The 13,786-nt window shown below is 36.1% G+C and overlaps 1 protein-coding gene across 1 annotated transcript in view; it reads left to right on the top strand.

Annotated features, from left to right (window-relative positions):
* Positions 1-13,786, top strand: part of NCAPG (non-SMC condensin I complex subunit G) — a 30,292-nt gene extending 16,506 nt beyond the window's left edge. Inside the window, exons 14-22 of the mRNA XM_080371887.1 lie at positions 1,724-1,843; positions 3,325-3,561; positions 3,882-4,063; positions 6,593-6,767; positions 7,206-7,367; positions 8,252-8,423; positions 10,656-10,718; positions 11,175-11,253; positions 12,110-13,786. Coding sequence (XP_080228013.1) covers positions 1,724-1,843; positions 3,325-3,561; positions 3,882-4,063; positions 6,593-6,767; positions 7,206-7,367; positions 8,252-8,423; positions 10,656-10,718; positions 11,175-11,253; positions 12,110-12,236 — 1,317 coding nt within the window. The 3' untranslated portion in view covers positions 12,237-13,786. The remainder of the gene's footprint in view (positions 1-1,723; positions 1,844-3,324; positions 3,562-3,881; positions 4,064-6,592; positions 6,768-7,205; positions 7,368-8,251; positions 8,424-10,655; positions 10,719-11,174; positions 11,254-12,109) is intronic.

The following is a 13,786-nucleotide window of genomic DNA, read 5'->3' as shown; positions in this document are numbered from 1 at the left end:
GAGATCTCTAATAGAGAACTTTTAAGGCTGGTTGGTTTTTTTTGTTCCCTAGTCAGGAAAGACTTAAACTTGTGTAAAACTTTCTTTCATTCCTTCCATGTATAAGGAAAGATGTTTGGGGGGAATTTCCCTGCTCACCCCCCTCTGTTTTCTTAGCACCTTTTGAAGAGCAAAATATTTCTGTATTGAGAAATAAGGCAGTGGCATTACAGGCCTCTTATAGTCTACAAGATATACTTTCTAGTTTTCTTTGTGAAAGTATAGTTTTTAAGATTAACGTTTCTAGGAATCACAGACTTAACTGCTACTGAGTGTGCAAACAAAATGGAAAAAAAGTAATAGGTCGTTGTATGAGTGGTGCACCCGCATCTGAATACTCTGGGCAACTCTTAGCCCATCTGTCTAGAAAGTTTATATTTGAATTGGAAGTGGTCAAGAGAAGGGCAAGGAAAAGTATGGAGTTGCTTCTGTGTGAAGAATGACTAAATAAGTTACCTCTTTGAAACTTGGAAGGGAGGATTTAGCAGTAGTCTGAGAGAGGGTGGAAGTCGTAAGACATGAGTTGTAAGACACGTCGTGGAGAAAGTGAATAAGGGTTGGTTGACCGCCCCATAAAGCTGGCAACTAGCAAGCTCAAAACAAATGCAATGAGTTCATTCTTCACGTAACATGTAATCTGTGGAATTCGTTGTTGCAGGATGTATGCATGGTGAACACTTGCATAAGTTTCAAGGGAGACTGAGCAAGTTCAAGAAAAATATTAGGTAGATAGGAGCAGCCAGCCAGCTCTGGTGTCTCTCTGCTGCAAATTGTTGGGACCTTGACAAGAATTCTTGGAAGTATCTACTTAGTCTGTTCATGTAATGCTTTATAGGAATTTGCTTTTCATCTTTTTTGAAAATGAGGCAATGGGCTAGATGACCTGACTCAGTATGGGCATTCTTAGAACTCAAACTACAAAGACAATTGCAAAAACAATTTAGCTTAAATGAGTGGAACCACATCTGATTTCTTTCAAATGTATAGAAGTATTCCTAGAAATCCTAGTTAGTGTTGATATGCCCCTCAGAAACCTTTTATTTTTCATTAGGTCTTTCTTTTATTTTCACATTTGTGTATTCCACTTTTCTTTCTTCAAGATCCTGCTTTTGTATTGTTTCTGCTAGATTTTCACATATTACATGATTTGGGATATCTTGTTGTTGTTGTTTAAACTTGAACTTTTTAGTAAATCCAAAAATGTGAAATGATGCCATTGTAGCGTTCACCCTGTATCTAGTCTGGGGGTTTTTTGTGTGGTTTTTTACCAGTATAGTCTTAAACTATTGCAAGTACGTGTAAGTGGCATCTGTGTCTTGCAGCTTGGAAGTAAATATTGTTTCCCTGCAAGAATACTCACGTCTTTTATGAAGAAAGGTGTAGGTTTGTTGTTGTGTGTGGGTTTGTTTTTTTGGTTTTTGTTCACAATGAGTAGTCAAGTCAATTTTGTTTGAGAACAAATATTACTAAAAACATACACAAAGCAAAACCCAAGTGATTTTTGCCATTATTTTATTGCTGATTTCAAACAGCATACTCAATCTGCTTCTGTTTGTTTATATCTAGATAAACAGGGTATACAGACTGAATTATTTTTAGTTTCATAGTAAGCATGTTTTAGTAGTCAGGTTTTTTATCTTCAATTTAAGCATTTCAGTGAAATGTCTAATGTTATTGTTTCCAGATACTTCCTGGCATAACTAATGTCCATCCAGCTGTGAGAAATATGGCAGTTCTGTGTTTGGGTTGCTGTGCCCTTCAGAACAAAGAATTTGCCCAACAACAGCTTGCATTGCTGTTACAGGTAAAATGGTGGGAAATGGAATGATGGGCTATGTGATTTAGTAAACAAATCTAGTCTTCTAGCTATAACAAGCTGTTGTACGTAATTACGTTACTTGAGAACCAGGAATTCCTGATTTCCTGAAGATTTGGAACTGGAGAGCATGGTTTCATGTAGATTTTTCTGACGTCTAGTAATATTCAAGCTTATGTCGTATCTTGGTAGTAGCATGCCGTTCCTTTGTAAGGTCATCTGTTGTCTTGAAATTTGTAGGGATTCTTCATCTAGAAGATCTCACTTTATTTTCTGAATCTGGATGAACTCTGTCATGTATTTATGTTATTACAATATAGAAAAGAGAAGCTGTAGGATTCTGTAAGCCTTCCTTCCTTGGAAAACCAAACTGAAAATGTGACTGTGTTTGTTTTTACATTTCTGTTACATACTTACCTGTGACCTTGGATATCTGATATAATTTCTGAATTATTAATTTTATATGGATTAAGGAAGAGTTGTTAGAAGATAAAGCAATAATCAAAACAACAAATGATAGCACGGTGAAACATCTATGGTTATGAAACATGTTGGATGCCGTAATACCCAAATCTCCTTCCTTTGTGGTAAATGTTCTGATGCTGAGATAATTTATATAACATGTGACACTACTGTTAACTTTTCAGACCCTGGCTTTGAGAAGTGTAGATGGGCATAGCGCTTTATTAAGAGTGTGTTCATGTACACACTTAAGGCAGGCGTTGAGATGATATGCTCAGCTCAGACAAGATGATAGAGCTTCTGTCACCATAGTAGGAGAACTTTGGGTTCCTAAAAAGTTAGCATATATTATTGTTTTTAATCTGTGTATGTCTCATTTAAATCCTCCTTAAACAAATAAAATGATATTTAGTTGTTTTAGCAACTTAGACTTTAGATCTAAATCATTAGTTTCTGTAGGTACTAAAGCCCATATTCTCTGTGTAGGCTGCCATCAAAAGCAGGGTATTTGGCTAAACAGAGCTAGGATCTCTAGGCTAACCTATGATACATGGTTTTTTCTGAATGTTAATTTGAACTACAGTACCTGGACTTTTATTACCATCTTGCTTCATGCTGTCCTTTTACATAGTGTTTATTTTAATTAAGCTGTTTTTTATGTAGAGCCTAACACTATGGAGCTACTATAGGCAAATAGACTGTCTGTTTGTCCAGTGCCTTTTTAAGAGTTGAACAGTAAAATTACATCTCACACATGCATGCTCACTCAGTGAATGAAATTAAATTGATTTTATGTAATGGAAGTTGCATAGGTGACCTGATAATTTATTTCCCAGGTTGTGTTATAAATTCAGGTTTAAATTTGTATCACATATTCCTAAAGCCTGAAATATGTCCCAAGTATTATAAAAAGCTTCCCAAAGTAAACAAACTTATTAAGGTAAAAAAAAAGTTAACATTGGTGGTCTACTGTAAGATAATGTATGTATTTTCCTTACTAAACCTAGGTTTTACAAGTAGATAATATAAAGGTAAAGCTCAGTGCTTTAAAGGTGCTCTTTGATCAACTAATGCTGTTTGGGATTGAGCCATTTAAAGCTGGAAGAGGCAATGGCTCTCAAAATGAAGATGCAAACGTTAGAACTGAAAATTGTGAGGGAGAAGGTGAAACAACAGAGGAGGAGGAAAAGGCTGCTACAGTTCAGAGCCTCCTGCAACTTCTTTCTGGTTTCTTAGACAGTGAGGTAAGAAATACTATAAAATTTGCCTTAGTTTTGTTTTAAAATTACTTTTGCAGAAAATGCCATTAGGTTGCATGTGAATGTTACATGATGTATAATTGAAATGAATGGTCTAATGTGTAATAGTTGTCCTAGAAAATGACCACAACTTTGTCACTGATACAGACTAATGTTACTCTTGAGCTAGCTTTGAATTTTGTGCAGGTGCAAATATGTGGATGTAAAGAATTGATTGGGAAAATAGGATGTAGACTATTACTATAAAGTATTAGTGAAAACTGCTGTGGTTGGTGTATTGTGTGTATGATCAGTTCTTTCTTCAGTTTTCAGAACTTAGGACAGAAGCTGCAGAAGGCATAGCCAAACTGATGTTCTCTGGGAGGCTGGTTAGTGCCAAGCTTCTCTCTCGTCTTATTTTGTTGTGGTATAATCCTGTGACTGAAGAGGATACTCAGCTTAGACACTGTCTAGGAGTGTTCTTCCCTTTATTTGCTTATGCAAATAGGTATGGCCTTTGTAAATTGTTACTTACATTGTTAAATACATTGGTCTAGCAGCTTTAGGAATCTTTTGATCTTGCACAAGTGCAAATTAGACCTTAAGGTCTAGTTCAGCCTCCTATGCATATTACTTCTGAACATACATAATCTCAAACCTATGACTATTCTGAAGACCTTCCATTAATTCCCTTTTACCCCTGTGGCCTTCCATTTGTTTTTTTTCTTTCCTAAGCCTGTAATTGAAACTGTTCTTCAAGATACTGAATAAAAGATTAATTTCAAAAGATGCACTTTACTTATTTATGCTGTTGAGCACTACAGGTAGACTTTGAAGTGTCTAAAAAGTAGCTAGCAGGAATGCGTAATAATTGGTGCCCAGCAGATATCAAAGCAGCAGTCTGGTTGGTTGTAGTTTGGGGTTTGTTTTTGTTTTGTTTTTTTAACCAAAGAATATCCCAGTCTAAATTCACAGCAGATTCAAAATCTCCTGTTTATTTTGGTAGTAGACAAAGGAGGTAGGGAGCTTATGTAAGGAGGTTGGAGCTTAAATAGTAATTCTCATCTCTTTGCTCCAAGAAAAAAATACTTTTCAGTTGCTGCTAGTGGTTTTAGCCAGTCTGAACTAGCTGAGGTTTTACCTGCCTTTTTTTTTTTTCTTTTTTTTTTTTCCTTCCAGTTATGGTTAAGATTTAATCAGGGCATACTGTATATTACCTTATCTATTTTCCCAAACCAATCTGAATCAAAATTTTTATGGTCTATAAATTGTCACATTAAGAGTAGTATAAAGGGGAGTTGGTTTGGAGAGGAAAACAACCCAAACAAATTTATTTTTGCTGTTGCAGCAAAAAAAAAAAGAGGAAAAAATGCCTAGTGTTCCCCAGAATGGGATTTCCCCTACTTCAATTCTTTTGAAAAAAAGTAACAGGAAAACCTAATTCCATATGCTTCCAGTATCTCTGATACAGACTAATGAATTTAAGCTTTTAATATTGATAATATTTTACCTGTGAATGTTGTCTTCTGACCGTGTCAATGTTTTGGTTTTCTTTGAAATGAGTCCTAATGATTGCCCACCTGAGTAATTCTATGTTTCAAAGCCATTTGCAAATGACACACCTCATAGATGATCTTTTTCTTGAAAACATGGTGTATGCTTTAAGCAAAAACTGGAAAAATAAGTGGAGAAAAATTCCTAAATCTTAGGCTCATTGATTTGGAATCTCTTGTTTAGTTAGGAAACCTCATTAACTTTCTGTCTCAATACATTATCTGCATTCTGGATCTCAGATGATTCATTTTAAGATGAATAATGGAGTGTCTTTGCTTACCAATACTCTATCTTTAGGAAAAAATTATTAATTAACCATATGTAATTCAGAACTGTTGGCAAAATTGCCATGCAGAAAAGGAAAACTCAGGTAATGAATGAGATCTGGCTGAGATTCATGCCTGATTTTGGTACTGATCTTGCACTAAACTTTAAAATTCGATTTGTTTTTGGGAGCTGCTCTGTTAACCTCCCCATCTGGTCACAGATATAATCAAGAGACTTACTTTTTTGAATTTAAATACTTGAACTTTCTGTGAGGAAGAGAAATGTTGATGCTGCCATCTACAGATATTCTGTCATGTCAATAGAGTGGCATGGCATGCTTACAACAGGGACAAGATCCTGTAACCAGTGAACAATTCTTATTCATGGAATATTTTCTAAAGAGTAATGAATCCTCTGGCAGCTCAAAAGGTCTTTTTGTCAGCTGATCTGGCTCAATAATCCAACAGCAAACAATCTGCTTTTTAAAAATTATTTACTTTCTTAGTTTTCTTCTGTAGTTATTTGGGTTCAAATAGTAGGTTAACAAGTATTGGAAACAAAAAGGGTTTCACTTCAACTAATACCTTGTACTTTTGGACACCTTACCTTTTAAATTGTTTTGACCTGTCTTGTGGAACTACGCTTTTAGACAACTTGCTGCAGAACCAAGTGCAAGATGATTTTTAGGTTTACTTGGCAGGAGTTCCTAATCCTTCTGAGAAGAGAAAGCACAAGTATTTTTCCCAAAAATCTTGCTAACCACTGCATTTTTTTGCCAGGCTTTCTTGCTTTCTTATGCAATGAGAAGTATTCCCAAAGGAAACTGCTAGCAGGAAGAAGGAATGAGCAGGGACAGGTTACTCTAAATAAATTTAAAGATTTAGAGAAATGTTTTTCTGTCCCTTAAGTGAGAATATTTCTGTATGTATCAGGTTTTCAGTAGTATGGATGAACTTTCAAACTGTTCAGGGGCAGGAAGTACTACTTAAAAATTGCTTGAAAATACCATGTGCTAAAAACTTAAAAGAAATTGGTTCTGTGAAGCAGTTTTGATATCTTGATCCTGCTGGATGTCTCTACGGAGCTTGGCTGCTCTCACTTTGACTGATACATTGTAATGGGTCTGTGAACTTTTATCACAGAAGAGAAAATATAGGGGTGAATTAAGGTTTGATTTTTCTCATTACGCTGCTAATGTTTGACTCAATTGAAACAGGCTTAACCAGGAATGCTTTGAAGAAGCTTATCTTCCAACTCTGCAAACACTGTTAAATGCTCCTGCAACTTCACCCTTGGCTGAAATAGATATCAGTAATGTTTCTGAGCTGTTAGTGGACCTGACCAGACCAAGCGGACTGACGGCTCAGTCTAAAAAGTCTCAGGACTATCAGGTACAGTGTGGTTAAACTGGAGAAAAAGTGTCTTTGTATCTAGAGATTTAAGAACTGACCCCCTTCACTTGGGGCTAACTGTCTGGACTTCTCTGAGATTCCTGGTGTCTGCAACTACATTAAATGAGTAACTGTTCAGCTAATTAAATCTTTTAGCTTGATGCCCTTCCCTGCCCCCACTCCCCCCCCCCCCCCCTCCAGTTTCCCTCACTCTTACAATTAAAAAAATGCTAATAGGAACTCGCACCGTGGCTAGTTGGCTATATTGGGGAAAAAGATTCGTAAAAAAAACAGTTGGTGTATGTACTCAAAATACTGCATTTTAGGAATGTTTACTCTGTAAAATTAGTCGTTAGCAGCTTAAATCAGAATCTCACTGCTGTCTTTTGTAAATAGTCCCCAGCAAAATTTCTGATGCCCAATTTCTTTCCTTTACAGGATTTAACGGTGCATGATAGTTTAGCAATGAAAATTTGCAATGAAATCTTGATGGACCCAACTGCGCCAGATGTTCGTCTTCATGCAAAAGCTTTACGTTCACTAGAACTCAGTAGTTCTTTCACAGAGAATTTTCTGGTTCTGCTCAATGAGATTCTAGAGGTAGTACATAAGTAATATGGTTCTTACTTTTGTAATCATTAGCAATCTGATAATCTGATCATTTAAAAATAAAGTACCTTTTGTTTACTATGACAATACGATTAGATTTTCTCTTTTTAACCAGTCTTTGAAAATTCTTTTGGTAAGTCATTTACAAAAATCTGAGCTGATATCACTGCATAATTTACACATTTCAGCTACTGTAGATAGTAAAACCAGTGTGAAAGTGTGCCCAACTTGATACATTTAGTACAGTAAGTTATTTTGATAACTATGGTGTAGTTAACTTCTTAATACTGGATTTTATTTAAACATAAAGTTGGATTGGTTTTTTTTTCACAGTTTGGGTGGTTTATCCTTTAGTTTAATAATTAACAGTTGAAATGTTACACCTAAAGTTATGATGTAACTGTAAGATCATTAGGCAACATGAAAAGGGTGCCTGATTTAAGGTGAAGTGGGAACAGATTACAAGACTGATGTGAAAGTTTTTACCTTGCTGCTTTTATTAATATGGAAAAATAAAGTAAAATTTGAGTGTGACAGAGGAAGACAATGTTGTATACAGAAATGCTGAAAAGAATGCTGATCCACCATGGGCATGTCATCCAATGGTAGCTGTGCTCCAGGACTCAGCTGGAAAGGTCCAGTCACTTTAATATTTTTAGGTTTCCTTAAAGCAAGCAAACAAAAAAGTATTTTGGGGTTTCAGTGCCTGGTGTTGATGGAGAAAGTGTTTCTCCTTTCAATTTGATTATCTTCATGTCACACATTGTATCGTAGTGCAGTAAGTTTAACTAATCCTGTTAGTGGGTAAATTTAATGAATAAAATAAATAGTTGTAAAATTAAGTAGCATTTAAACATTAAATTTCTCTTTTCCAGAAAGTGAAAGATAAATGGTGTCAAAAAGCTATTCAGAAGATCAAGGTGAACTTGACCAAAGATCCTAATGTGAGCAAAGGCCACTGTGAAAGGACTGAGGAGATGGGCCTCTCTGAAGGGGCACAGGAAACTGACATCACATTATCTGAAAATACTATTCAAAGTGAAGAAGGTAATTCAGGAGAGGTGTAGTTTAGTAACAGGTGTTTGAAGAGTGACTTCTTTAGATGTTATGAAAATAAGTTTTCCTCCATTAAATTAATCTGCTTGGAAAATGGGAAAAGGTAACATCTAGTAAATGTGTATACAGTTTAAAATATTTGTACTGAAGTATTTTTCCTTTTTTGTTGCTTTTTGATCAGATTCTGTATTTTCTTATTCTCAGTATTACTCCAGTATAACTAGTGCTGTATTTTGAGTGTCAAGCTCGCCCTGTAGCTCGTTCTTCCCAACAAAGACAGTAATAAAATGAGGTGCTTTCCCCCCACCCCCCCACTGTTTGGCACACCCATGATTCTACTAAATACCTGACTAACTCATCTTTAGAATGTGACTTGCTAACTTGGAGAGAGAAACAAGTGCTTTGTGGAGTTTTTAGATTCTGGAGTTACCATGCCTGTGCTTCTTGCAGGCTGTATTGTAGCAGTGTATAGCTGATATCTTTGGTGTTCACATCGGTCCTTGTTATGAGCTCACATGTTGGAGCCAGATTTGGTTTTATGGCTATTTAAGAGCTTGAAGTGGAAGAAGCCGGAAGACTTTCCACCACCTGCACAGCTTATGCAGCTGCATGTGCTTTAGCGGGGTAGAGTGTGCTGGTGGCACAAAAAGTCTAACATTTTTCAGCAGAAAAGCAATTGGATGAAACTTGTTTAGGTTTGCTTGCAGCAGTAAAGCAAAGATACTGACGTGAAACTGTTTTCAGCAGATCATGTTTTCTTTTAGCATTCCTTTTAATTATTTATCTTTTCAAGTGGATTATTTCCAGGCTTTAATCTGTTGTTTCTGGAAATGTCAAATACTTCAATTTCTCGTATCTTCTATGTTTATGTCTCCAAATATTTATTGGATGGAAAGTTGGAAGTATGCTTTTGAGAAAATAATTATACTGTTTTCTGCTAGCATCTGATAATACTTTTTGGTATGAATTTCTCATGAAGGAGGATTTTTGAACACTTTATGAAAGCAGGCTGTAGGAGAAATGCATTTTTCCCTTTCCCTCTCCCATCCCTCCCCAATGATCCATTTGGGATCATTAAAAATAAAGCAGCATTTACTACTTCAAATTTGTAAATAATAGCTGTGAGCAGAAAGGACAGCAGATACTATTTTTGTATTTCAATTGCTGCAAAGGAGATTTAGATTTGGTGTTAGGAAACAAGCTTCCTAGCGATAAGAGAGACTGCTGAAGAAAAAGAATTCCTAAAATTGTTAGAAATGTTAAGACTAGACTAGAATATTTCAGTTGGAAATGATCTACAATGATCACCTAGTCCAGCTGCCTGACCATTTCAGGGCCGAGCAAAAGTTAAAGCATGTTGTTAAGGACATTGCCCAAATGCCTCAAACACTGACAGGCTTGGGGCATTGACTGCCTCTCTAGGAAGCCTGTTCCAGTGTTCGACCACCCTCTCAGCAAAGAAATGCTTCCCAATGCTCATATTCACCTGACACAGCTGGTCCCTTGCAGGTTCAGTGTCCTCAAATGGAAAGTCACTGCTCCCACACCCGTGGTCCTCCAACTCGGGACACTGGGCGGCCCGAGGTCTATCAATATTGTTAAAGGCTGAGGCAAAAAAGCATTGAATGCCTCTGCTTCCCTTCATCCCTGTTAGTCAGGTGACCACTTCAACAAGTATTGGTCAAATGCTTTCTTTAGACTTCTTCTTGCTTTTAACACACTTTGAAAAGGCCTTTTTTGCTATCTGCCACAGCACTGGTCAGTTTCAACTCTGAGCTTTGGCATTTGTGGTCTTCTCCCTGCATATATGAACCACAGCTCTGTAATCTTCCTGTGAAGTCTGACCTTGCTTCCAGAGATCATACCATTTCTTTTTCCTTTTGAGCTCCACGAGGAGTTCCCTGTTTAGCCAAACTGGTCTCTGCCCCGCCTGCTTGACTTCTGACACAATGGAAGGTGCTAAACAATTGTCAGGAATAATTTAGATGTGATTGACCTATGCTGGGGCAGGGTTGTAGCTGAGTGACATTTTAAGCTTCCTTCTAGCCTCATTATCTAATTTCTAGTCTAAGGAAAATGGGGGGTTAAAATTATGTGGCTTTTTAATGTAACAGCAAAACCTCAAAATATTAGGACTTAAGATAAATTAAGAGTTAATTATCTATGACTTCTGCATGTGCTATTCTGTTTAAAAAAATAATAAAGATGCTTTTCAAACTCCAGTTAATGAAGACAATAGTAAATCAACTGCAAAACTGAGATCTACCAGAAGCAGAGCTGGGAAAGGTATGCATTAGCTTTTTCTGGCTACAATACTAGTTGTTTTTAACAAAATAATTTCATGCTAACTTCTTGTGAACATATAGATACAAAAACCATTCAGTCCTCATGCTCCTTTATAGTTTTAAAAATTTTTGTTAAAAGGTTAAAATAGTCTGTTTTGTGGAAATTTTTAGAGGCTGTTAGCCTCTCCCAACAACACAGTTTTAAAAAAAAAAAGTCAGACTGCAGGATTTCAAGGTGATTTGGCCAGCCATTTATGGTAATGTACAGGTGTTTATGGAAGAAGTGGCAGGTACATTGTGGGTTTTTGTTGTTGGTTCTGTTTTGTCACCACATTGTGTCTGTGGTGACTGCATATTTATCTGTTTCAATCCAATATCAAACACTGAAGAGATACAAAACTAGTTTAAGAAAAGAAATGGTGCCATGATATAAAAAGAGATTTTTGCTTATACTTAGGACAACGGAAAGCAGCAGCAGAAGTGAGGTCTGTGAGCAGAAGAAAAACTGGCACAACTGTAAAATGCGGTAGTGAAAGGTAAATCCTTTTCTCTCCACCATCAAAACCATAATGTTTGTTCTAGCCAGGACATGTAATTCCAGTGTTTTTATTTCCCAAAACCTGTATCTTCAATATCCTCTATTCCTAATACACAGATAAATATTTAAGAAAAAATCTTCTTTGAACTGGTACTTTTGAAACCCTCGCAGGTTTGACAGCTTCACATTTTGTTATTGTTGCCTAAGAGCCTGAGGATTTTTTTTTAACATACCTTTTGTGTGTAGAGTTAACATACTTTCTAGCCAACAGATGATTTTTTTTCCTTTTTTTGGCTTGCATTATTACTCTTCTTCCAGTCACCTGCTTTTTTAACAGCTGTTCTGTGGAGGAATCAATTTTTTTATATAAACTTTTTACCCGTCCCCCTCCACGTTTTTGTTGCTTGTTTTTCAAGATGTAGTTCATAAGCTTCTGGAAATGACTGATGAGTATACACAATGCATTCCTTCCATTATGATCTTATAGGATACAAGCATTAAAATGACATTATCTCTGTAATTTTCAGCTGTGCTCACTCTTTCTAAAGCAAGTAATTCATGGACTTCAGGGTCACCAGAGTCAATCATTCCTATTTGTCCATTTGGTCTGTTTATTTTGATACCACTTAATCTTTCGGGAGTTTTGCTTATTTTGCAACTGCTAACACTTGGTTATCTTTACTGATACTGCTTTGTCACTTAGAAAACATTAATATAGTCTTCTCAAAAAATAAACAGCTTGTAATTACTAAGTAGTACTTCTGCTCTATAAGACCATGTTTCAAGTTTGTTAATATAAAAATTCTTCAGTTTGCTTAGACTTTTTGTCCTTACTTTAAAATTTCACATTTCAGTGGTGATGAAATTCCACAAGCGGTCCCAGTATCAAGTTCAAGGCCTTCAAGACGAGCAAAAACATTGGCACTTGAAAAAACAAGAATGAATCTTTCAGCATTACTGAGTAAGGAAGCAGATGAATGAATACACAAGGAGAGAAAGTGTGATCTTTGCTAATGCTGGTAGTTCAAATCAAATCTTATTTTCCAAGTCTGATGTTTTGTTAGTCATAGTTAACTTCTTACGTTATGATCATTTATAATTCTAGATTTTTCTAAAACTTTTTTTAGATAGATGCTTTTGACATCTTTCCCAATATGAAGTCCATCATTTGTGTAATAGAAACATTAAAATTTTACCTGAGCAAAACTTGGATTTATTTTTTTTTTTAACTTTATTGAGAAGAATGCTTTTTATCTGCAAATACAAATGGCTGTTTGTGGGAAGTACTTAATAGTTAAAGCTGCTTTGATATTTTATGTTATTCAGAGACTGTCTCGCCTGGAGTGGTTGCTTGTGATGGCAGCAATTTTGAATGCACCTACTTTCTTCATTTATTAGTCTGTGCATCTGCTGGCCACATTTTGTTGTTCATGTTAGGTAAAATAGGATTAATCTCAATTATGAGTTCTGCTTCCTGCAGATGTGTCCACTTTATTTAAACTAATGTCAAAATGGTAAAACTGAGTTACTGATTTTACAAACCTAAGCCTGGAAGTCTGCTACTGATCTTGACTTTGCAAAAAAAAAAATAATCAATCATTAATGTACTTTGTACTTTTAGAAAAGCATAAAAATATTTGCGGTACAAAATAAGGTCCAATAAGGAAAGGAATGCTTAAGAACAGGAGGGACAAAAAACCGAAATACTTTATAGAGACAGTACACAGACCTTATGAAGTGGCATACAACTGCGATTTCTTTCTAGCTTTGAAGTTCACAAACCTTTTTTGAATGACATTATCTAGGAATAGTCACGCGTTTTACAGAGACGATAGAAGATTAAACTGCACGTAGTAGTAGTCACTGGTGGCTGACAGATTAACTCTGGAAATGCTAGTTTTTTGGTTTGGAAACTGTCAATCATGCCTGTCTGTTACAATATAGGTAATTTCCAAGGTAGTCAGAGAAAACTCAAATGATTGCTTGACATGCATCTCAACTACTGATGCCAAATGTAGCTTTTTAAGGAACTTGCATTAAAAATAGGTAAACATACTGTAAATGATGCTTGGTAATGCTCAGAAGTGGCTTATGCAACAAGCGAAAAGTAGTGTTCTCAAAGTGTAAAGCCCGAACTATTATGCTATTTTCAAGCTTACATATGGAAAACAGACAGGATTGTGTTGCTTTTCCTTCCTTTCAGTTTTTGTTGGAAATGTGTCAGACTACAAAATGCCATGACACGCTTTTCTGCTGATAGTTGCTATTCAGAAGCTTATGTAACTGTAAATTATTTTTATTCGTAATTCTAAGCAGAATTTGGGAGTCCGGAGCTCCCTCTCTTGATAATTGTTTTCTTCAAATCCCCAACTTGTGTTCTAGTGCTAGTTTGCATACATGCAGCCACTTGAGGTTAGAGATAGTGCCTGTTCCCTTGAATGCCACCTGAACGTAGTTCAAAAAGGTGAAGCATGTATTTCAGTCTTCCTCCGCTGACTGTCAATTAAAGCTTCACTTGTGCTTTAGCCTTT

This window comes from Falco punctatus (assembly GCF_963210335.1).
Source record: "Falco punctatus genome assembly, chromosome: 1".
In the NCBI taxonomy this organism is placed as follows: Eukaryota; Metazoa; Chordata; class Aves; order Falconiformes; family Falconidae; genus Falco; species Falco punctatus.
Note: the sequence above shows the minus strand (reverse complement) of the source record. Positions and strands in the feature narration are given on the sequence as shown.